General features: G+C 78.7%; 1 protein-coding gene across 1 annotated transcript; it reads left to right on the plus strand.

Annotated features, from left to right (window-relative positions):
* Window positions 1-687: 687 nt before the first annotated feature.
* LOC134154100 (carnitine O-acetyltransferase-like) lies at window positions 688-19,789 on the plus strand. The gene is given in 17 exon segments (XM_062600779.1): window positions 688-691; window positions 882-973; window positions 1,027-1,451; window positions 2,335-2,439; window positions 3,201-3,254; window positions 5,183-5,318; window positions 8,129-8,269; window positions 8,271-8,304; window positions 9,537-9,715; window positions 10,531-10,539; window positions 10,541-10,632; window positions 11,516-11,635; window positions 12,197-12,319; window positions 15,912-16,047; window positions 16,951-17,013; window positions 17,971-18,108; window positions 19,489-19,789. Coding segments are annotated over 17 exon segments (2,064 nt in total). The 3' UTR covers window positions 19,702-19,789.
* The last annotated feature ends 212 nt before the right edge of the window (window positions 19,790-20,001 follow it).

The raw sequence follows: 20,001 nt of genomic DNA on the forward strand, positions 1-20,001 counted from the left end.
AGGGGGGGGAGGGTATCCCGGACGCCTGGGTCCCCAGAAGAGGCAGTGGGGGGAGGGCGAAGGTCCCCGGACGCCTGGGCCCACTGTGCATGCGTGTGTGCGTGCGTGCGGCTGGGGGGGGCGGGTGGGCTGGCGCAGAGGCTGCCGGACGCCTGGGCCCCCGGCGCAGGGGAGGGCAGGCGGCGGTGGGCGGGGCCCAGGCGTCCGGGTGCCTTCCGCCATGGGGCGCTGGCTGTGGGGCCGGGGCGCCCGGCTGCCCCCCGCCGCCCCCGTGAGTGCTGGGGGCTGCCGCGTGGGGGGGGGGGGCACGAGGGCTGGGGGGGGTCCTTGCACGAGGGTGCACGAGGGTCAGGCTGGGGGGGTCCTTGCACGAGGGCCCGGGCTGGGGGGGGCCCTTGCACGAGGGTGCACGAGGGTCAGGCTGGGGGGGTCCTTGCACGAGGGCCCGGGCTGGGGGGGGGCCCTTGCACGAGGGCCCGGGGTGCCTGGTGGGGGGGGGGATCCCCGTTGCACGAGGGCTCCGAGGGGCTGTGCACGGGGGGGGGGGGGGGCCGTGCACGGGGGTGATGCACGACGGCGGTGCACGGGGCCCCGTCGCACGGGGCTGGTGCACGAGGGTGGCGCGGGGGGGGGGGGGCCGTGGTGGGGAGGGGGCCGTGGTGGGGGGAAGGGCGATGCCCAGGCGCCATGCGTGGGGCTGGTGCACGAGGGTGGTGCACGGGGGGGGGGGGGGGGGCGTGTGCACGGGATGATGCACGGGGCCGGTGCCTGGGGCCGTGGCGGGTCCGTGTCGGGTCCGTGTTGGGTCCGTGGCGGGTCCGTGTTGGGTCCGTGTTGGGTCCGTGCCCCGGCGGTGGCTGACGGGGGTCCCGTGGGTGCAGGCGCAGGCGCAGGCGCAGCCGTGGCCGTGGCCGTGGCCGTGTCTGTGGCCGTGGGCGCGGGCGTGCTCGGCGCCGTGGCGGGTCCGTGTTGGGTCCGTGTTGGGTCTGTGCCCGGCGGTGGCTGACGGGGGTCCCGTGGGTGCAGGCGCAGGCGCAGCCGTGGCCGTGGCCGTGGCCGTGTCCGTGGCTGTGGGCGCAGGCGCGGGCGTGCTCGGGGCCGTGGCGGGTCCGTGTTGGGTCCGTGGCGGGTCCGTGTTGGGTCCGTGTTGGGTCCGTGCCCCGGCGGTGGCTGACGGGGGTCCCGTGGGTGCAGGCGCAGCCGTGGCCGTGGCCGTGGCCGTGGCCGTGGCCGTGGGCGCAGGCGCGGGCCTCCTCGGGGCCGGGGCCGCCGCCGCCGCCGGCGCTGGGCCGCACGCTGGGCCGGTACCTGAGCTGCCTGGAGCCGCTGCTGGGCGCCGCGGAGCTGGCGCAGAGCCGCCGCCTGGTCCAGGCCTTCGGCGCCCCGGGGGGGCCGGGCCCCGGCTCCAGGCCCGGCTCCAGCAGCGGCCCCCCCCCGAGGGCCCCCACGGGGTGAGCGCCCACCCCCCCCCCCAACCGCCGCGCGGGGCCCAGGCGTCCGGGAAGGGATGGGGCCCAGGCGTCCGGGAGGGGATGGGGCCCAGGCATCCGGGGAGGGCACACTGGGGGCCCAGGCGTCCGGGAGGGGATGGGGCCCAGGCGTCCGGGGAGGGAGTGCGCGGGGCCCAGGCATCCGGGAGGGGATGGGGCCCAGGCGTCCGGGGAGGGCACACTGGGGGCCCAGGCATCCGGGAGGGGATGGGGCCCAGGTGTCCGGGAAGGGATGGGGCCCAGGCATCCGGGAGGGGATGGGGCCCAGGCGTCCGGGGGGGCACACCAGGGGCCCAGGTGTCTGGGAAGGGATGGGGCCCAGGCGTCCGGGAGGGCATGGGGCCCAGGCGTCCGGGGAGGCACACCAGGGGCTCAGGAGTCCAGGACAGTTGGGGACCCAGGTGTCGGGGGTGGGTGATTCCCAGGTGCCCATGTCAGGGAGGACCCAGGCGTCCGGGCGGGGCCCAGGCATCCGGGCGGTTGGGGGGGCCCAGGCGTCCGGGCGGTGGGGGGCCCAGGCGTCCGGGCGTTGGGGGCCCCGGTGTCCGGGCGGTGGGGGGCCCAGGCGTCCGGGTGGGGCCCAGGTGTCCAGGTGGTGGGGGGGGCCCAGGCGTCCGGGCAGTTGGGGGGCACAGGCGTCCGGGCAGTGGGGGGCCCAGGAGTCCGGGCGATGGGGGGGCCCAGGCGTCCGGGCGTTGGGGGCCCCGGTGTCCGGGCGGTGGGGGGCCCAGGCATTGGGCGGTGGGGGGCCCAGGCATCCGGGCGTTGGGGGCCCCGGTGTCCGGGCGGTGGGGGGCCCAGGCGTCCGGGCGGGGGCCCAGGCGTCCGGGCGTTGCCGCCGCAGGAGTGGCCCTGGGCGCCGCGGGGGGCGGCTCCCGCTGCCCGTCCACTCCAGCCCCGCGCTGGCCCTGCCCCGGCAGCAGTTCGACGGCTGGCGGGGGCAGCTCTGGTGAGGGGCACTGGGGGCACTGGGGGCACTGGGAGGGACTGGAGAGCTGGGGGCAGCTCTGCTGAGGGGCACTGGAGGCACTGGGAGGCACTGGGAGGGACTGGAGAGCTGGGGGCAGCTCTGGTGAGGGGCACTGGGGGGACTGGGGAGGACTGGGGGCAGCTCTGGTGAGGGGCACTGGGGGCACTGGGAGGCACTGGGGGGGACTGGGGGGCTGGGGGCAGCTCTGGTGAGGGGCACTGGGGGGACTGGGAGGGACTGGGGGGCTGGGGGCAGCTCTGGTGAGGGGCACTGGGAGGCACTGGGGGGACTGGGGGGCTGGGGGCAGCTCTGGTGAGGGGCACTGGGAGGTACTGGGGGGGACTGGGAGGAACTGGGGGCAGCTCTGGTGAGGGGCACTGGGGACACTGGGAGGGACTGGAGGGGACTGGGGGCACTGGAGGGGACTGGGGGGCTGGGGCAGCTCTGGTGAGGGGCACTGGGGGGGGACTGGGAGGGACTGGGGGGCTGGGGGCAGCTCTGGTGGGGGCACTGGGAGGGGAGGACCTGGGGGAACTGGGAGCACTGGGATGAACTGCTGTCCCTGCTGTCCCTGGTGCACTGGTGTCACTGGTGTCACTGGTGGCACTGTGGTCCCTGCTGTCCCCGGTGCACTGGTGTCCTCGCTGTCCCCAGTGCACTGGTGGCACTGGTGTCACTGGGGTCCCCCCTGTCCCCGGTGCACTGGTGGCACTGGTGTCACTGGGGTCCCCCCGTCCCAGGTTCGCGGCCCGGCTCATCGCTGGCGTCATCGACTACCGGGAGCAGCTGGAGCGGTGGGTGCTGGGGGGGGCTATGGGGGGGGGCTGGGGGCACCTCGGGGCCCATGGGGGGCTGTGGGGGGCTGGGGGAGGTAATGGGGGGGCTGGGAGCACCCTGGGGCCCATGGGGCGCTACGGGGCGCTATGGGGGGGCTGGGGGCACCTCGGGGCCCATGGGGGGCTGTGGGACACTATAGGGGGGCTGGGGGCACCTCGGGGCCCATGGGGTGCTATGGGGGTCTGGGGGAGGTTATGGGGGGGCTGGGAGCACCCTGGGGCCCATGGGGCGCTACGGGGCGCTATGGGGGGCTGGGGGCACCCCGGGGCCCATGGGGGGCTGTGGGGCGCTATGGGGGGGCTGGGGGCACCTCGGGGCCCATGGGGGGCTGTGGGGCGCTATGGGGGGGCTGGGGGCACCTCGGGGCCCATGGGGCGCTGTGGGGCTCTATGGGCCCCATAGGGCAGTCTGGGTGCCTAAGAGGCCCCTATGGGTCCTGTGGGGTGCATTGGGGTGCTGAGGGTCCCAACGGGGTCCTCTGGGACCCACGGGGGGGGGGCTGTGGGGCACTGAGGGGTCCCTGTGGGGTGCCTGGGTCCTTATGGGGGGCTATGGGAGGGCTATAGGGGGGTGTGGGGGGGCTATAGCATGCTCTGGGGGGTCTGTAGGGCCTTCGGGGGGCTATAGGGCGCTCTGGGGGTCTATGGGGTGCTGTGGGGGGCTATAGGGTCCTCTTGGGGTCTCCGGGGGGGGTCTTTGGAGTGCTATGGGGCACTGTGGGGGACTATAGGAAACTCTGGGGGGTGCTATGGGGCACTGTGGGGGGCTATAGGGTGCTGTGGGGGTCTATGGGGTGCTATGGGGCACTGTGGGGGACTATAGGGAGCTCTGGGGGGGTCTATGGGGCGCTATGGGGCGCCATGGGGGGCTATAGGGGCTCTGGGCGGCTCCATGGGGCGCGGTGGGGGGCTCTGGGGGGGGTCCATGGGGCGCCGTGGGGCACCGTGGGGGGCTCTAGGGGCTCTGGGCGGGTCTATGGGGCGCGGTGGGGCACCGTGGGGGGCTCTAGGGGCTCTGGGGGGGGTCCATGGGGCGCGGTGGGGGGCTCTGGGGGGGGTCTATGGGGCGCTATGGGGCGCGGTGGGGGGCTCTGGGGGGGTCTATGGGGCGCGGTGGGGCACCGGGGGGGGCTCTAGGGGCTCTGGGGGGGTCCATGGGGCGCTGTGGGGGGCTCTGGGGGGGTCTATGGGGCGCGGTGGGGCACCGTGGGGGGCTCTAGGGGCTCTGGGCGGGGTCCATGGGGCGCGGTGGGGGGCTCTGGGCGGGTCTATGGGGCGCGGTGGGGCACCGTGGGGGGCTCTAGGGGCTCTGGGGGGGTCCATGGGGCGCGGTGGGGGGCTCTGGGCGGGTCTATGGGGCGCGGTGGGGCACCGTGGGGGGCTCTAGGGGCTCTGGGGGGGTCCATGGGGCGCGGTGGGGGGCTCTGGGGGGGTCTATGGGGCGCGGTGGGGCACCGGGGGGGGCTCTAGGGGCTCTGGGGGGGTCCATGGGGCGCGGTGGGGGGCTCTGGGGGGGTCTATGGGGCGCGGTGGGGCACCGTGGGGGGCTCTAGGGGCTCTGGGCGGGTCCATGGGGCGCGGTGGGGGGCTCTGGGCGGGTCTATGGGGCGCGGTGGGGCACCGTGGGGGGCTCTAGGGGCTCTGGGGGGGTCCATGGGGCGCGGTGGGGGGCTCTGGGCGGGTCTATGGGGCGCGGTGGGGCACCGTGGGGGGCTCTAGGGGCTCTGGGGGGGTCCATGGGGCGCGGTGGGGGGCTCTGGGGGGGTGTATGGGGCACGGTGGGGCGCCGTGGGGGGCTCTAGGGGCTCTGGGCGGGTCCATGGGGCGCGGTGGGGGGCTCTGGGGGGGGTCCGTGGGGCGCCGTGGGGTGACGGGCGCCGCCCCAGGCGCGTCCCCCCCGCCCCATGGATCGCGGCGGCCTTCGGCGCCTGCCGGGTGCCGGGGCTGGAGCGGGACGAGGTGCCGTGGGGCCCCGCGGGGCGCCGGCCCCCCAACTGCATCACCGTCGTCCGCAACTACCAGGTGCCCGGGGGGCCGGGAGGGGCCGGGGGGGGCACGGGGGCCCGGAGGGGCGGTTTTAGGGAGCCCTGGCGGTGTCGAGGCCCCCCCCCGGGGCGGCGGCGGTTTCGAGGCCCCCCGTGGCGGTTTCGAGGCCCGACGGGCGGTGCCGGGCGCAGTTCTTCCAGCTGGAGGTGTACCGCAGCGACGGGGCGCCGCTGGCCGAGGCCGAGCTCCCCCCCGGGGCGGGGCGGGGCGGGGCGGCGGTGTCGAGGCCCCCCCGGGGCGGTGGCGGTTTCGAGGCCCCCCGTGGCGGTTTCGAGGCCCGACGGGCGGTGCCGGGCGCAGTTCTTCCAGCTGGAGGTGTACCGCAGCGACGGGGCGCCGCTGGCCGAGGCCGAGCTCCCCCCCGGGGCGGTGCGGGGCGGGGCGGCGGTGTCGAGGCGCCCCCGGGGCGGTGGCGGTTTCGAGGCCCCCCCCCGTCGCGGTTTCGAGGCCCGACGGGCGGTGCCGGGCGCAGTTCTTCCAGCTGGAGGTGTACCGCAGCGACGGGGCGCCGCTGGCCGAGGCCGAGCTCCCCCCCGGGGCGGGGCGGGGCGGGGCGGCGGTGTCGAGGCCCCCCCGGGGGCGGTGGCGGTTTCGAGGCCCCCCCCCCCGTTGTGGTGGCGGTTTCGAGGCCCGACGGGCGGTGCCGGGCGCAGTTCTTCCAGCTGGAGGTGTACCGCAGCGACGGGGCGCCGCTGGCCGAGGCCGAGCTCCCCCCCGGGGCGGGGCGGGGCGGGGCGGCGGTGTCGAGGCCCCCCCGGGGCCTTCGCGGTGGCGGTTTCGAGGCCCGACGGGCGGTGCCGGGCGCAGTTCTTCCAGCTGGAGGTGTACTGCAGCGACGGGGCGCCGCTGGCCGAGGCCGAGCTCCCCCCCGGGGTGGGGTGGGGCGGGGCGGCGGTGTCGAGGCTCCCCCGGGGCGGTGGCGGTTTCGAGGCCCCCCCCCCGTTGTGGTGGCGGTTTCGAGGCCCGACGGGCGGTGCCGGGCGCAGTTCTTCCAGCTGGAGGTGTACCGCAGCGACGGGGCGCCGCTGGCCGAGGCCGAGCTCCCCCCCGGGGCGGGGCGGGGCGGGGCGGCGGTGTCGAGGCCCCCCCCGTTGTGGTGGCGGTTTCGAGGCCCGACGGGCGGTGCCGGGCGCAGTTCTTCCAGCTGGAGGTGTACCGCAGCGACGGGGCGCCGCTGGCCGAGGCCGAGCTCCCCCCCCGGGGCGGTGCGGGGCGGCGGGTGTCGAGGCCCCCCCGGGGCGGGTGGCGGTTTCGAGGCCCGACGGGCGGTGCCGGGCGCAGTTCTTCCAGCTGGAGGTGTACCGCAGCGACGGGGCGCCGCTGGCCGAGGCCGAGCTCCCCCCCGGGGCGGGGCGGGGCGGGGCGGCGGTGTCGAGGCCCCCCCGGGGGCGGTGGCGGTTTCGAGGCCCCCCGTGGCGGTTTCGAGGCCCGACGGGCGGTGCCGGGCGCAGTTCTTCCAGCTGGAGGTGTACCGCAGCGACGGGGCGCCGCTGGCCGAGGCCGAGCTCTCCCCCGGGGCGGGGCGGGGCGGAGCGGCGGTGTCGAGGCCCCCCCGGGGCGGTGGCGGTTTCGAGGCCCCCCCGTGGCGGTTTCGAGGCCCGACGGGCGGTGCCGGGCGCAGTTCTTCCAGCTGGAGGTGTACCGCAGCGACGGGGCGCCGCTGGCCGAGGCCGAGCTCCCCCCGGGGCGGGGGCGGGGCGGGGCGGCGGTGTCGAGGCCCCCCCGGGGCGGTGGCGGTTTCGAGGCCCCCCGTGGCGGTTTCGAGGCCCGACGGGCGGTGCCGGGCGCAGTTCTTCCAGCTGGAGGTGTACCGCAGCGACGGGGCGCCGCTGGCCGAGGCCGAGCTCCCCCCCGGGGCGGGGCGGGGCGGGGCAGTGGCGGTGTCGAGGCCCCCCCGGGGCCGTTGTGGTGGCGGTTTCGAGGCCCGACGGGCGGTGCCGGGCGCAGTTCTTCCAGCTGGAGGTGTACCGCAGCGACGGGGCGCCGCTGGCCGAGGCCGAGCTCCCCCCCGGGGCGGGGCGGGGCGGGGCGGCGGTGTCGAGGCGCCCCCGGGGCCGTCGCGGTGGCGGTTTCGAGGCCCGACGGGCGGTGCCGGGCGCAGTTCTTCCAGCTGGAGGTGTACCGCAGCGACGGGGCGCCGCTGGCCGAGGCCGAGCTCCCCCCCGGGGCGGGGCGGGGCGGGGCGGCGGTGTCGAGGCCCCCCCGGGGGCGGTGGCGGTTTCGAGGCCCCCCGTGGCGGTTTCGAGGCCCGATGGGCGGTGCCGGGCGCAGTTCCGGGCGCAGTTCTTCCAGCTGGAGGTGTACCGCAGCGACGGGGCGCCGCTGGCCGAGGCCGAGCTCCCCCCCGGGGCGGGGCGGGGCGGGGCGGGGCGGCGGTGTCGAGGCCCCCCCGGGGCGGTGGCGGTTTCGAGGCCCCCCGTGGCGGTTTCGAGGCCCGACGGGCGGTGCCGGGCGCAGTTCTTCCAGCTGGAGGTGTACCGCAGCGACGGGGCGCCGCTGGCCGAGGCCGAGCTCCCCCCCGGGGCGGGGCGGGGCGGGGCGGGGCGGCGGTGTCGAGGCGCCCCCGGGGGCGGTGGCGGTTTCGAGGCCCCCCGTGGCGGTTTCGAGGCCCGACGGGCGGTGCCGGGCGCAGTTCTTCCAGCTGGAGGTGTACCGCAGCGACGGGGGCGCCGCTGGCCGAGGCCGAGCTCCCCCCCGGGGCGGGGCGGGGCGGGGCGGCGGTGTCGAGGCCCCCCGGGGCCGTCGCGGTGGCGGTTTCGAGGCCCGACGGGCGGTGCCGGGCGCAGTTCTTCCAGCTGGAGGTGTACCGCAGCGACGGGGCGCCGCTGGCCGAGGCCGAGCTCCACGCGCAGCTCCGGCGCCTCCGCGCCCAGTCCTGGAAGACGGACAAGGAGCCGCTCGGCGTCCTCACCGGCGACCACCGGCACTTCCTGGGGCCGGGCCCACGGCGCCCTCGTGCGCGGTGCGGCCCGCGGGGCGCCGCGGGGCGGGGCCTCCCGGTTGGGGGGCTCTAGGGGGGCGGGACTTCCTGTTTGGGGTGCTGGGGGCGGGACTTCCTGTTTTGGTGGTGCTGGGGGCGGGACTTCCTGTTTGAGGGGCTCTAGGGGGCGGGACTTCCTGTTTGGAGGTGCTGGGGCCGGGACTTCCTGTTTGGAGGTGCTGGGGGCGGGACTTCCTTGTTGGGGCCGCTGGGGGCGGTACTTCCTGTTTTAGAGGTGCTGGGGGCGGGACTTCCTGTTTGGTGGCCTTTGGGGGCGGGACTTCCTGTTTGGGGGCCACTGAGGGTGGGACTTCCTGTCTGACGAGCTGTAGGGTGGGACTTCCTTTTTGGGCCTTTTGGGGCGGGACTTCCTGTTTTGCAGGTGCTGGGGCGGGACTTCCTGTTTGGGGCCTTTTGGGGGCGGGACTTCCTATTTCAGGGGCTCTAGGGGCAGGACTTCCTGTCTGAGGGGGCTCTAGGGGCGGGATTTCCTGTTTGAGGGGCTCTAGGGGCGGGACTTCCTGTTTCAGTTCCCTTTGGGGTGGGACTTCCTGTTTTGGACCTCCTGAGGGGGGCGGGACTTCCTGTCCAGGGGGCGGTCCTTTGGGGAGCTCTCATGTGGGCTGGGGGCGGTGCCCGGGAGGGGGGCGTGTCCCCGCGGGCAGTGGGGCGTGTCCCCGCGGGCAGGAGGCGTGTCCCCGCGGGCAGGGGGCGTGTCCCGCTGAGGCCCCGCCCCTCCCCGCCCCCAGACCGGCTGAACCGGGAGTCGTGGGGGCGGCTCCGGCGCGGGCTGGGCCCGGGGTTGGGGGGGGGCGGTGCCCGGGGGGGGGGCGGGCCCGGGAGGGGGCGTGTCCCGCCGCCCGGGGGCGTTGTCCCGCTGAGGCCCCGCCCCTCCCCGCCCCCAGACCGGCTGAACCGGGAGTCGTGGGGGCGGCTCCGGCGCGGGCTGGGCCCGGGGGTGGGGGGGGCGGTGCCCGGGGGGGGCGGTGCCCGGGAGGGGGCGTGTCCCCGCGGCGGGGGGCGTGTCCCGCTGAGGCCCCGCCCCCAGACCGGCTGAACCGGGAGTCGTGGGGGCGGCTCCGGCGCGGGCTGGGCCCGGGGTTGGGGGGGGGCGGTGCCCGGGGGGGCGGTGCCCGGGAGGGGGCGTGTCCCCGCGGGCAGGGGGGCGTGTCCCGCCGCCCGGGGGGCGTGTCCCGCTGAGGCCCCGCCCCCAGACCGGCTGAACCGGGAGTCGTGGGGGCGGCTCCGGCGCGGGCTCTTCGCGCTGAGCCTGGACGCGCCGGTGCTGAAGGTGTCGGACGGGCGGCTCCCGGCCCGCGTCGCCGCCCAGCTGCTCCACGGCGGCGGCAGCCGGGCCAACAGCGGCAACCGCTGCTTCGACATGGCGCTCCAGGTGGGCGGGGCCTCCCGCGGGGGGGCGGAGCTTCTCTTACAGGGGGCGGGGCTTCCCTCCCGGGGGCCGGGGTTCTTCTCTTCTAGGGGACGGGGCCTCACTTCCAGGGGGCGGGGCTTCCCTCTGGGGGGGCGGGGCTTCCCTTACAGGGGGCGGGGCTTCCCTCCCGGGGGCTGGCCTCCCTTCTAAGGGGCAGGGGCTCCCTTACAGGGGGCGGGGCCTCCCTCCGGGGGGGCGGGTCTTCCCTCCCGGGGGCGGAGCTTCCCTTACAGAGGGCGGGGTCTCCCACCGGGGGCGGGGCTTCCCTTACAGGAGGCGGGGCTTTCCTTACAGGGGGCGGGGCCTCCCTCCCAGGGAGGATTCCACCCTGGGGGCGGGGCCTCCCTCCTGGGGGCGGGGCCTCCCTTCTAGGGGGTGGTGTCTCACAGGGGGCGGGGCCTCCCTCCCGGGGGCGGGGGCCTCCCTTCTAGAGGGCGGCGCTTCCCTCCCGGGGCGGGGCCTCCCTCCGGGGGCGGGGCCTCCCTTACAGGGGGCCGGGCCTCCCTTCTAGGGGGCGGGGCTTCCCTTCCAGGGGGAGGGGTCTACCTCCTGGGGGCGGGACTTTCCTTCTAGGGGCGGGGCCTCCCTCCTGGGGGGGCGGGGCTTCCCCGCTGGCCTCCTCCAGGAGGCGGAGCTTCCTGTTCCGGCACCCTGGGGGGGCGGGACTTCCTCTCCCGGCTGCTCGGGGAGGCGGGACTTCCCGCTCCCCGTCCCGGGTGGGGGCGGGGCGGGGCGGAGGGAGGGGGCGGGGCTCGCTGACGAGGCCCCGCCCCCAGTTCATCGTGGGGGGAGGACGGGACGTGCGGCGTCCTGTACGACCAGGCCGTGATCGACGGCGCCGCCGTCGCCGACATCGCCGACCACGTGCTCGACTACTGGTGCCCGCGGGGGCGGGGCCGCCTCGGCGGGGGCGGGGCTTCCGGTGTCGGGGGCGGGGCTTCCGGGGAAGGGGCGGGGCTTCTGGTGTTGGGGGCGGGCCTCCGGTGTCGGGGGCGGGGCTTCCGGTGTTGGGGGCAGGGCTGTCTGGGTGGGGGCGGGGCTGCATCGGCGGGGGCGGGGGCAGCCTGGGGGCAGGGGCGGGGCTTCCGGTGTCGGGGGCGGGGCTTCCGGTGTCGGGGGCGGGGCTTCTCGGGGCGGGGGGCAGGGCTTCCAGTGTTGGGGGCGGGGCTGCCGGTGTCGTGGGTGGGGCTATGTGTGGGGCGGGGCTTCCTGTGTCGAGGGCAGGGCTTCTGGTGTTGGGGGCGGGGCTATGTGTGGGGGCGGGGCTTCCCCTGTCGGGGTCGGGATTTCCTGTGTTGGGGTCAGAACTTCCTGTGTTGGGGGCGGGGCTTCCTGTGTTGAGGGGGGGGGCGGGACTTCCTGTGTTGGGGGTGCTGATGCCCCACCCCCAGTCGCGGCCCCGCCCCCGCAGCGCTGAGGCGATGTGTGCCGGGGGGCGTGGCCTGGAGGAGGTGTGGGGCGTGGCCTGGCGGTGGCTCCGCCCCCTGCTGACGCCCCGCCCCCGCGGCCCCGAGGCAGTGTGTGTCCTTTGGGGGGGGGGGCAGTGGTGGGGGGCGTGGCCTGGTGGCGTGCAGGGGGGCGTGGCCGGCAGTGGCCCCGCCCCCGCGCTGACGCCCCGCCCCCAGCCGCGGCCCCGCCCCCGCGGCCCCGAGGCAGTGTGTGTCTATGGGGGGGGGCAGTGGTGGGGGGCGTGGCCTGGCGGCGTGCAGGGGGGCGTGGCCGGCCGTGGCCCCGCCCCCCGCGCTGACGCCCCGCCCCCAGCCGCGGCCCCGCCCCCGCGCGCGCGGCGCTGACGCCGCTGCCCCTCCCCCGCAAGCTCTACTTCACCGTGGGGCCGGAGCTGCTGGTGGCGCTGGAGCGGGCGAGGAGGCACCTGGACAGGTGGGGGGGGCACGGGGGGGGCACGGGGGGAACACGGGGGGGGGACGGGGGGACATGGGGGGGACACGGGAGGGCACGGGGGGGGCACCGGGGGGGGCGGGGGGGACATGGGGGACACGGGGGGGGACGGGGGGCACTGGGGGGGACAAGGGGGGGGGACACGGGGGGGACACGGGGGGACACGGGGGGGACACGGGGGGGACACGGGGGGGCACGGGGGGGGAGATGGGGGGCACGGGGGGGATATGGGGGGAACACGGGGGGTCAGTGGGGAGTCTGGGGGTGCCAGTTGGGGTCTGGGGGGGGTCCGAGGGGGTCAGTGGGGCTCCGAAGGGGTCTGGGGGGGGTCCGGCAGGTCCGGGGGGTCAGTGGGGCTCTGGGGGGCTCCGGGGGGTCTGGGAGACTCTGGGGGGGTCCGGGGGGGTCCAGGGGGCTCCAGGGGGCTCCGGGGGGCTCTGGAGGGGTCCGGGGGATCCAGGGGGCTCCGGGGGGCTCCGGGGGTCAGGGGGGCTCCGGGGGGCTCCGGGGGCGCCGCTGACCCCCCCCCCCCCCCCCGCGCAGCCTCATCGCCGACGTCGACTTCTTCTGCTTCGACTACGACGGCTTCGGCGAGGAGCTGCCGCGCGCCCGGGGGCTGCGGCCCGGCGCCCTCGCCCACGTCGCCCTCCAGCTCGCCTACTACCGGTGGGCCCAGGCGTCCGGGGGGGGGCCCAGGCGTCCGGGGGGGGGGCCCAGGCGTCCGGGGGGAGGGGGGCCCAGGCGTCCGGGGGGGGGGCCCAGGCGTCCGGGGGGAGGGGGGCCCAGCGTCCGGGGGGGGGGGCCCAGGCGTCCGGGGGGAGGGGGGCCCAGGCGTCCGGGGGGGGGCCCAGGCGTCCGGCGGGGGGGGGCCCAGGCATCCGGGGGGGGGCCCAGGCGTCCCGGGGGGAGGGGGGCCCAGGCGTCCGGGGGGGGGGCACGGGGGGTGGGGGCCCAGGCGTCCGGGGGGGGGGAGCCCAGGTGTCCGGGGGGAGGGGGGCCCAGGCGTCCGGGGCGGCACGGGGGGGGGCCCAGGCGTCCGGGTGGGGGGGGCACGGGGGGGGCCCAGGCGTCCAGGGGGGCCCAGGCGTCCGGGGGGGAGGGGGGCCCAGGCCTCCAGGAGGGGGGCCACGGGGGGGGGCCAGGCGTCCGGGGGGGGGCACGGGGGGGCTGGGGGCCCAGGTGTCCGGGTGGGGGGGGCACGGGGGCGCCCAGCCCCACGGCGCCCCCCCCACCCCCCCAGGACCCACGGCGCGCTCTGCGCCGCCTGCGAGCCGGTCTGGGGGGTCCCGTGCGCCCTGCCCCATGGCGCGGGGGGGTCCCGAGCTCCCTGCCCCACGGCGCGGGGGGGTCCCGAGCTCCCTGCCCCACGGCGCCCCCCCGCCCCCCAGGACCCACGGCGCGCTCTGCGCCGCCTGCGAGCCGGTCTGGGGGGGTCCCGAGCTCCCTGCCCCACGGCGCGGGGGGGGGGGTCCTGTGCTCCCAGCCCCACGGCGCCCCCCGCCCCACCCCCCAGGACCCACGGCGCGCTCTGCGCCGCCTGCGAGCCGGTCTGGGGGGGGTCCCGAGCTCCCTGCCCCACGGCGCGGGGGGGTCCCGAGCTCCCAGCCCCACGGCGCCCCCCCCCCCCGCCCCCCAGGACCCACGGCGCGCTCTGCACCGCCTGCGAGCCGGTCTGGGGGGGTCCCGGGCGCCCTGCCCCACGGCGCGGGGGGGTCCCGTGCTCCCTGCCCCACGGCGCAGGGGGGTCCCGAGCTCCCTGCCCCACGGCGCGGGGGGGGTCCCGAGCTCCCTGCCCCACGGCGCCCCCCCCCCGCCCCCCAGGACCCACGGCGCGCTCTGCGCCGCCTGCGAGCCGGTCTGGGGGGGGTCCCGAGCTCCCTGCCCCACGGCGCGGGGGGGTCCCGAGCTCCCTGCCCCACGGCGCCCCCCCCCCCACCCCCCCAGGACCCACGGCGCGCTCTGCGCCGCCTGCGAGCCGGTCTGGGGGGGTCCCGAGCTCCCTGCCCCACGGCGCGGGGGGGGTCCCGAGCTCCCAGCCCCACGGCGCCCCCCCCGCCCCGCCCCCCAGGACCCACGGCGCGCTCTGCGCCGCCTGCGAGCCGGTCTGGGGGGGTCCCGAGCTCCCTGCCCCACGGCGCGGGGGGGGTCCCGTGCTCTCTGCCCCACGGCGCCCCCCCCCCCCACCCCCCCAGGACCCACGGCGCGCTCTGCGCCGCCTGCGAGCCGGTCTGGGGGGGTCCCGAGCTCCCTGCCCCACGGCGCGGGGGGGTCCCGTGCTCCCTGCCCCACGGCGTGGGGGGGTCCCGTGCTCCCTGCCCCACGGCGCCCCCCCGCCCCCCAGGACCCACGGCGCGCTCTGCGCCGCCTGCGAGCCGGTCTGGGGGGGTCCCGAGCTCCCAGCCCCACGGCGCCCCCCCGCCCCCCAGGACCCACGGCGCGCTCTGCGCCGCCTGCGAGCCGGTCTGGGGGGGTCCCGAGCTCCCTGCCCCACGGCGCGGGGGGGTCCCGAGCTCCCAGCCCCACGGCGCCCCCCCGCCCCGCCCCCAGGACCCACGGCGCGCTCTGCGCCGCCTGCGAGCCGGTCTGGGGGGGGTCCCGAGCTCCCTGCCCCACGGCGCGGGGGGGTCCCGTGCTCCCAGCCCCACGGCGCCCCCCTGCCCCGCCCCCCAGGACCCACGGCGCGCTCTGCGCCGCCTGCGAGCCGGTCTGGGGGGGTCCCGAGCTCCCTGCCCCACGGCGCGGGGGGGTCCCGAGCTCCCAGCCCCACGGCGCCCCCCCGCCCCGCCCCCCAGGACCCACGGCGCGCTCTGCGCCGCCTGCGAGCCGGTCTGGGGGGGTCCCGGGCGCCCTGCCCCACGGTCTGGGGGGGTCCCGAGCTCCCTGCCCCACGGCGCGGGGGGGTCCCGAGCTCCCTGCCCCACGGCGCCCCCCCCCCGCCCCCCAGGACCCACGGCGCGCTCTGCGCCGCCTGCGAGCCGGTCTGGGGGGGTCCCGAGCTCCCAGCCCCACGGCGCGGGGGGGTCCCGTGCTCCCTGCCCCCACGGCCGCCCCCCCCGCCCCCCAGGACCCACGGCGCGCTCTGCGCCGCCTGCGAGCCGGTCTGGGGGGGGTCCCGTGCTCCCTGCCCCACGGCGCGGGGGGGTCCCGAGCTCCCTGCCCCACGGCGCGCCCCCCCGCCCCCCAGGACCCACGGCGCGCTCTGCGCCGCCTGCGAGCCGGTCTGGGGGGGTCCCGAGCTCCCTGCCCCACGGCGCGGGGGGGTCCCGAGCTCCCTGCCCCCACGGCGCCCCCCCCCCGCCCCCCAGGACCCACGGCGCGCTCTGCGCCGCCTGCGAGCCGGTCTGGGGGGGTCCCGAGCTCCCTGCCCCACGGCGCGCCCCCCCCGCCCCCCAGGACCCACGGCGCGCTCTGCGCCGCCTGCGAGCCGGTCTGGGGGGGTCCCGAGCTCCCTGCCCCACGGCGTGGGGGGGTCCCGAGCTCCCTGCCCCACGGCGCCCCCCCCCCCGCCCCCCAGGACCCACGGCGCGCTCTGCGCCGCCTGCGAGCCGGTCTGGGGGGGGTCTCGGGCGCCCTGCCCCACGGCGCGGGGGGGTCCCGAGCTCCCTGCCCCACGGCGCCCCCCCCCGCCCCCCAGGACCCACGGCGCGCTCTGCGCCGCCTGCGAGCCGGTCTGGGGGGGGTCCCGAGCTCCCTGCCCCACGGCGCGGGGGGGGTCCCGAGCTCCCCCCCCCCCCCCCCCCCCCCCCCCCCCCCCCCCCCCCCCCCCCCCCCCCCCCCCCCCCCGCCCCCCCCCCCCCCCCCCCCCCCCCCCCGCCCCCCCCCCCCCAGGACCCACGGCGCGCTCTGCGCCGCCTGCGAGCCGGTCTGGGGGGGGTCTCGGGCGCCCTGCCCCACGGCGCAGGGGGGTCCCGAGCTCCCTGCCCCATGCCCCGGGGGGGGGGGGTCCCGTGCTCCCTGCCCCACGGCGCGCCCCCCCCGCCCCCCAGGACCCACGGCGCGCTCTGCGCTGCCTGCGAGCCAGTCTGGGGGGGTCCCGTGCGCCCTGCCCCACGGCGCGGGGGGGTCCCGAGCTCCCTGCCCCACGGCGCGGGGGGGGTCCCGTGCTCCCAGCCCCACGGCGCGCCCCCCCGCCCCCCAGGACCCACGGCGCGCTCTGCGCCGCCTGCGAGCCGGTCTGGGGGGGGTCCCGAGCTCCCTGCCCCACGGCGCGGGGGGGTCCCGTGCTCCCAGCCCCACGGCGCGCCCCCCCGCCCCCCAGGACCCACGGCGCGCTCTGCGCCGCCTGCGAGCCGGTCTCGCTGCACCACGTGCTGCCCGGCTGCACGGACGTCGTGCGCCCGCCCGGGCCGCCCTGCCTCGCCCTCGCCCGCGCCCTGCGCGACCCCCGCCGCCAGGTGGGCGCCGCCCCCGGCGGGACTTCCTGCCCCGCCCCGCCGGCAGGGCGGGACTTCCTGCCCCTGCCCCGCCCCGCCCCGGGCCTGTGGGGAGAGGGGCGGGACTTCCTGCCCAGGCCCCGGCCCTACGCTCTCGGGAGGGGGCGGGACTTCCTGCCCAAGCCCCGCCCTAGCTCTGTGGGGAGAGGGGCGGGACTTCCTGCCCAAGCCCCGCCCCCCCCCTGCTCTGTGGAAAGGGAGGAGCTTCCTGCCCAGGCCCTCTGGGAGGGGGTGGGACTTCCTGCCCAGACCTCTGCCCCTGCCCTGAGGGGTGGGACTTCCTGCCCCTACCCTGTGGGGAGGGGGTGGGACTTCCTGCCACGGCCACGCCCCTGCCCTGTGGGAGAGGGCGGGACTTCCTGCTACAGCCACGCCCCTACTCTGTGGGAGGGGGCGGGACTTCCTGCCACAGCCACGCCCCTACCCTCTGGGAGGGGGCGGGACTTCCTGCCCAAGCCCCGCCCCTACCCTGTGGGAGGGGGTGGGACTTCCTGCCACAGCCCCGCCCCTGCTCTGTGGGAGGGGGCAGGACTTCCTTTCCAGGCTCCACCCAGGCCCTGCAGGAGGGGGCGGGACTTCCTGTCACAGCCCCACCCGTACCCTGTGGGAGGGGGTGGGACTTCCTGCTACAGCCACACCCCTACTCTGTGGGAGGGGGTGGGACTTCCTGCCACGGCCACGCCCCTACCCTGTGGGAGGGGGTGGGACTTCCTGCTACAGCCCCGCCCCTACCCTGCGGGAGGGGGCGGGGCTTCCCGCCTAGGCCCCGCCCTGCCCCGCACGGAGGGAGGGGGAGGGGGGGCGGGACTTCCTGGCGCAGGTGGGAGGTTGAGGCGGGACTTCCTGTGCGGCCGCTCTGCCCAGCCGGAGGAGCAGCTGCGGCTGCTGCGGGAGGCCGTGGAGGCCCAGGGCGAGGTCACCGACCTGGTGAGGCCCGGGGGGCCCCGGCGTCCGGGGGGGGGGGGGGGGCTGCGAGGGGCCCCGGCGTCCGGGGGGGTGGGGGGGCTGCGAGGGGCCCCGGCGTCCGGGCTGGGAGGGACCCAGGGGTCCGGGACGGGGACGGGGGACCCCAGGTGTCTGAGGCGGGGGGTGGGGGGATCCTGAGGGGCCCAGGCGTCCGGGGCGGGGACCCCGAGGGACCCCGGCGTCCCGGGCGCAGGTGCTGGCGGGGGAGGGGGGACCCCGAGGGGCCCAGGCGTCCGGGCGGGGACCCCGAGGGACCCCGGCGTCCGGGCGCAGGTGCTGGCGGGGGAGGGGGGACCCCGAGGGGCCCAGGCGTCCGGGCGGGGACCCCGAGGGACCCCGGCGTCCGGGCGCAGGTGCTGGCGGGGGAGGGGGGACCCCGAGGGGCCCAGGCGTCCGGGCGGGGACCCCGAGGGACCCCGGCGTCCGGGCGCAGGTGCTGGCGGGGGAGGGGGGACCCCGAGGGGCCCAGGCGTCCCGGGCGGGGGACCCCGAGGGACCCCGGCGTCCGGGCGCAGGTGCTGGTCGGGGGAGGGGGGACCCCGAGGGGCCCAGGGCGTCCGGGCGGGGACCCCGAGGGACCCCGGCGTCCGGGCGCAGGTGCTGGCGGGGGAGGGGGGACCCCGAGGGGCCCAGGCGTCCGGGCGGGGACCCCGAGGGACCCCGGCGTCCGGGTGCAGGTGCTGGCGGGGGAGGGGGGACCCCGAGGGGCCCAGGCGTCCGGGCGGGGACCCCGAGGGACCCCGGCGTCCGGGCGCAGGTGCTGGCGGGGGGAGGGGGGACCCCGAGGGGCCCAGGCGTCCGGGCGGGGACCCCGAGGGACCCCGGCGTCCGGGTGCAGGTGCTGGCGGGGGAGGGGGGACCCCGAGGGGCCCAGGCGTCCGGGCGGGGACCCCGAGGGACCCCGGCGTCCGGGTGCAGGTGCTGGCGGGGGAGGGCCCGGACCGGCACCTGCAGGGGCTGAAGCGCGAGGCGATCGCGGGGGGCGAGCGGCTCCCCGAGCTCTTCATGGACCCCGGCTACGCCGCGGCCACCCACTTCCGCCTCTGCACCGTGCAGGTGCCCGGGGGGGGGGATCTGGGGCGATTTTGGGGCCATTTGGGGCATTTGGGGGGGTTGGGGGGCATGCAGGGCTGTTTGGGGGGCAGTTGGGGGGCGTTTGGGGCATTTGGGGGGGGGGTTGGGGGGCAGTTTGGGGGCATTCAGGGGAGCTTGGGGATATTTTGGGGGCGTTTGGGGCATTAGGGGGGGGTTGGGGGCAGTTCAGGGGCATTCGGGAGTGTTTCAGGGCGATTTGGGAGCATTCGGGGGTGTCTGGGGGGCAGTTTGGGGGCTTTGGGGGTGTTTCAGGGTGATTTGGGGCATTCGGGGGTGTCTGGGGGGCAGTTTGGGGGCTTTGGGGGTGTTTCAGGGCGATTTGGGGGCATTCGGGGGTGTCTGGGGGGCAGTTTGGGGGCTTTGGGGGTGTTTCAGGGTGATTTGGGGGCATTCGGGGGTGTCTGGGGGGCAGTTTGGGGGCTTTGGGGGTGTTTCAGGGTGATTTGGGGCATTCGGGGGTGTCTGGGGGGCAGTTTGGGCTTTGGGGGTTTTTCAGGGCAATTTGGGGGCACTTGGGGGTGTCTGGGGGGCAGTTTGGGGGCTTTGGGGGTTTTTCAGGGCAATTTGGGGGCACTTGGGGGTGTCTGGGGGGCAGTTTGGGGGCTTTGGGGGTGTTTCAGGGTGATTTGGGGGCACTCGGGGGCACTTGGAGGGAGGTTTGGGGGCACTCAGGGGCGTCAGGGGCGGTTTGGGGGCACTCGGGGGTGTCTGGGGGGCGGTGGGGGGGGCACTTGGAGGTGTTGGGGGCAGTTTGGGGGCTTTGGGGGTGTTTCAGGGTGATTTGGGGGCACTCGGCGGCGCTTGTGGGGCGGTGGGGGGGCACTCGGGGGTGTCTGGGGGGGCAGCTTGGGAGCTTTGGGGGTGTCTGGGGGGCACTCGGGGGCGCTTGTGGGGCGGTGGGGGGGTCACTCAGGGCGTCGGGGGCAGTTTGGGGGCTTTGGGGGTGTCTGGGACGGTGGGGGGGCACTCAGGGGCGGCGGGGGGCGGTTTGGGGGCTTTGGGGGTCTCTGGGGGCGGTGGGGGGGGCACTCGGCATCGGGGGGGCAGTTTGGGGGCTTTGGGGGTGTTTCAGGGTGGTTTGGGGGCACTCGGGGGCGCTTGTGGGGCGGTGGGGGGGCACTCGGGGGTGTCTGGGGGGCAGCTTGGGGGCTTTGGGGGTGTCTGGGGGGCACTCGGGGGCGCTTGTGGGGCGGTGGGGGGGGGGGCACTGGGGGGCGTCGGGGGGCCGCGGCGGCGCTCCGGACTTTGGGGGGGGGGGGGGGGAAGGGGAAGGATTGGGGCTCGGGGTGTGGGGTGGGGGTGGGGGGGGCTGCCTGACGCCCCCCCCCCCCCCCCACGCAGGTGTCCTCGCGGGGGGGCTGCTGGCCCGTGCGGGGGCCGCTGGTGCCCGACGGCTACGGCGTGGGGCTGGCGCTGCGCCCGGGGGGGCTGCGCGTCGCCCTCGCCGCCTTCGCCTGCTGCCGCAGCACCCGCGCCCCCGCCCTGGGCGCCGCCCTGCGCGCCGCCCTCGACCAGCTGGGGGCGCTGCTGCGCGGCGCGGGGGGGCCCCCGTGACGGGCCCCCCCCCCCGGCCCCCGCCCCCTCCCTCGGTTTCGGGGCCAAAAACGGCCGGTTACGGAGCAAAATAAAAGTCGCTTCGTGCGCTCGGCTGCGCGAGCCGGGACGGTCCGCGCCGGGTTTTGTGGGGGGCTCGGGGGGCGGGGTGGGATCGGACCCGCTCCGGGGGATCCAGTCCGGGTTTGGGGGGAGCCGGTCCGGTCCGGGGGATCCAGTCCGGGTTTGGAGGGAGCTGGTCCGGTCCGGGAAATCCAGTCCGGGCTCGGGGGGAGCCGGTCCGGTACGGGGGATCCAGTC

Source organism: Rhea pennata, assembly GCF_028389875.1.
Source record: "Rhea pennata isolate bPtePen1 chromosome 34 unlocalized genomic scaffold, bPtePen1.pri SUPER_34_unloc_4, whole genome shotgun sequence".
Lineage (NCBI taxonomy): Eukaryota > Metazoa > Chordata > Aves > Rheiformes > Rheidae > Rhea > Rhea pennata.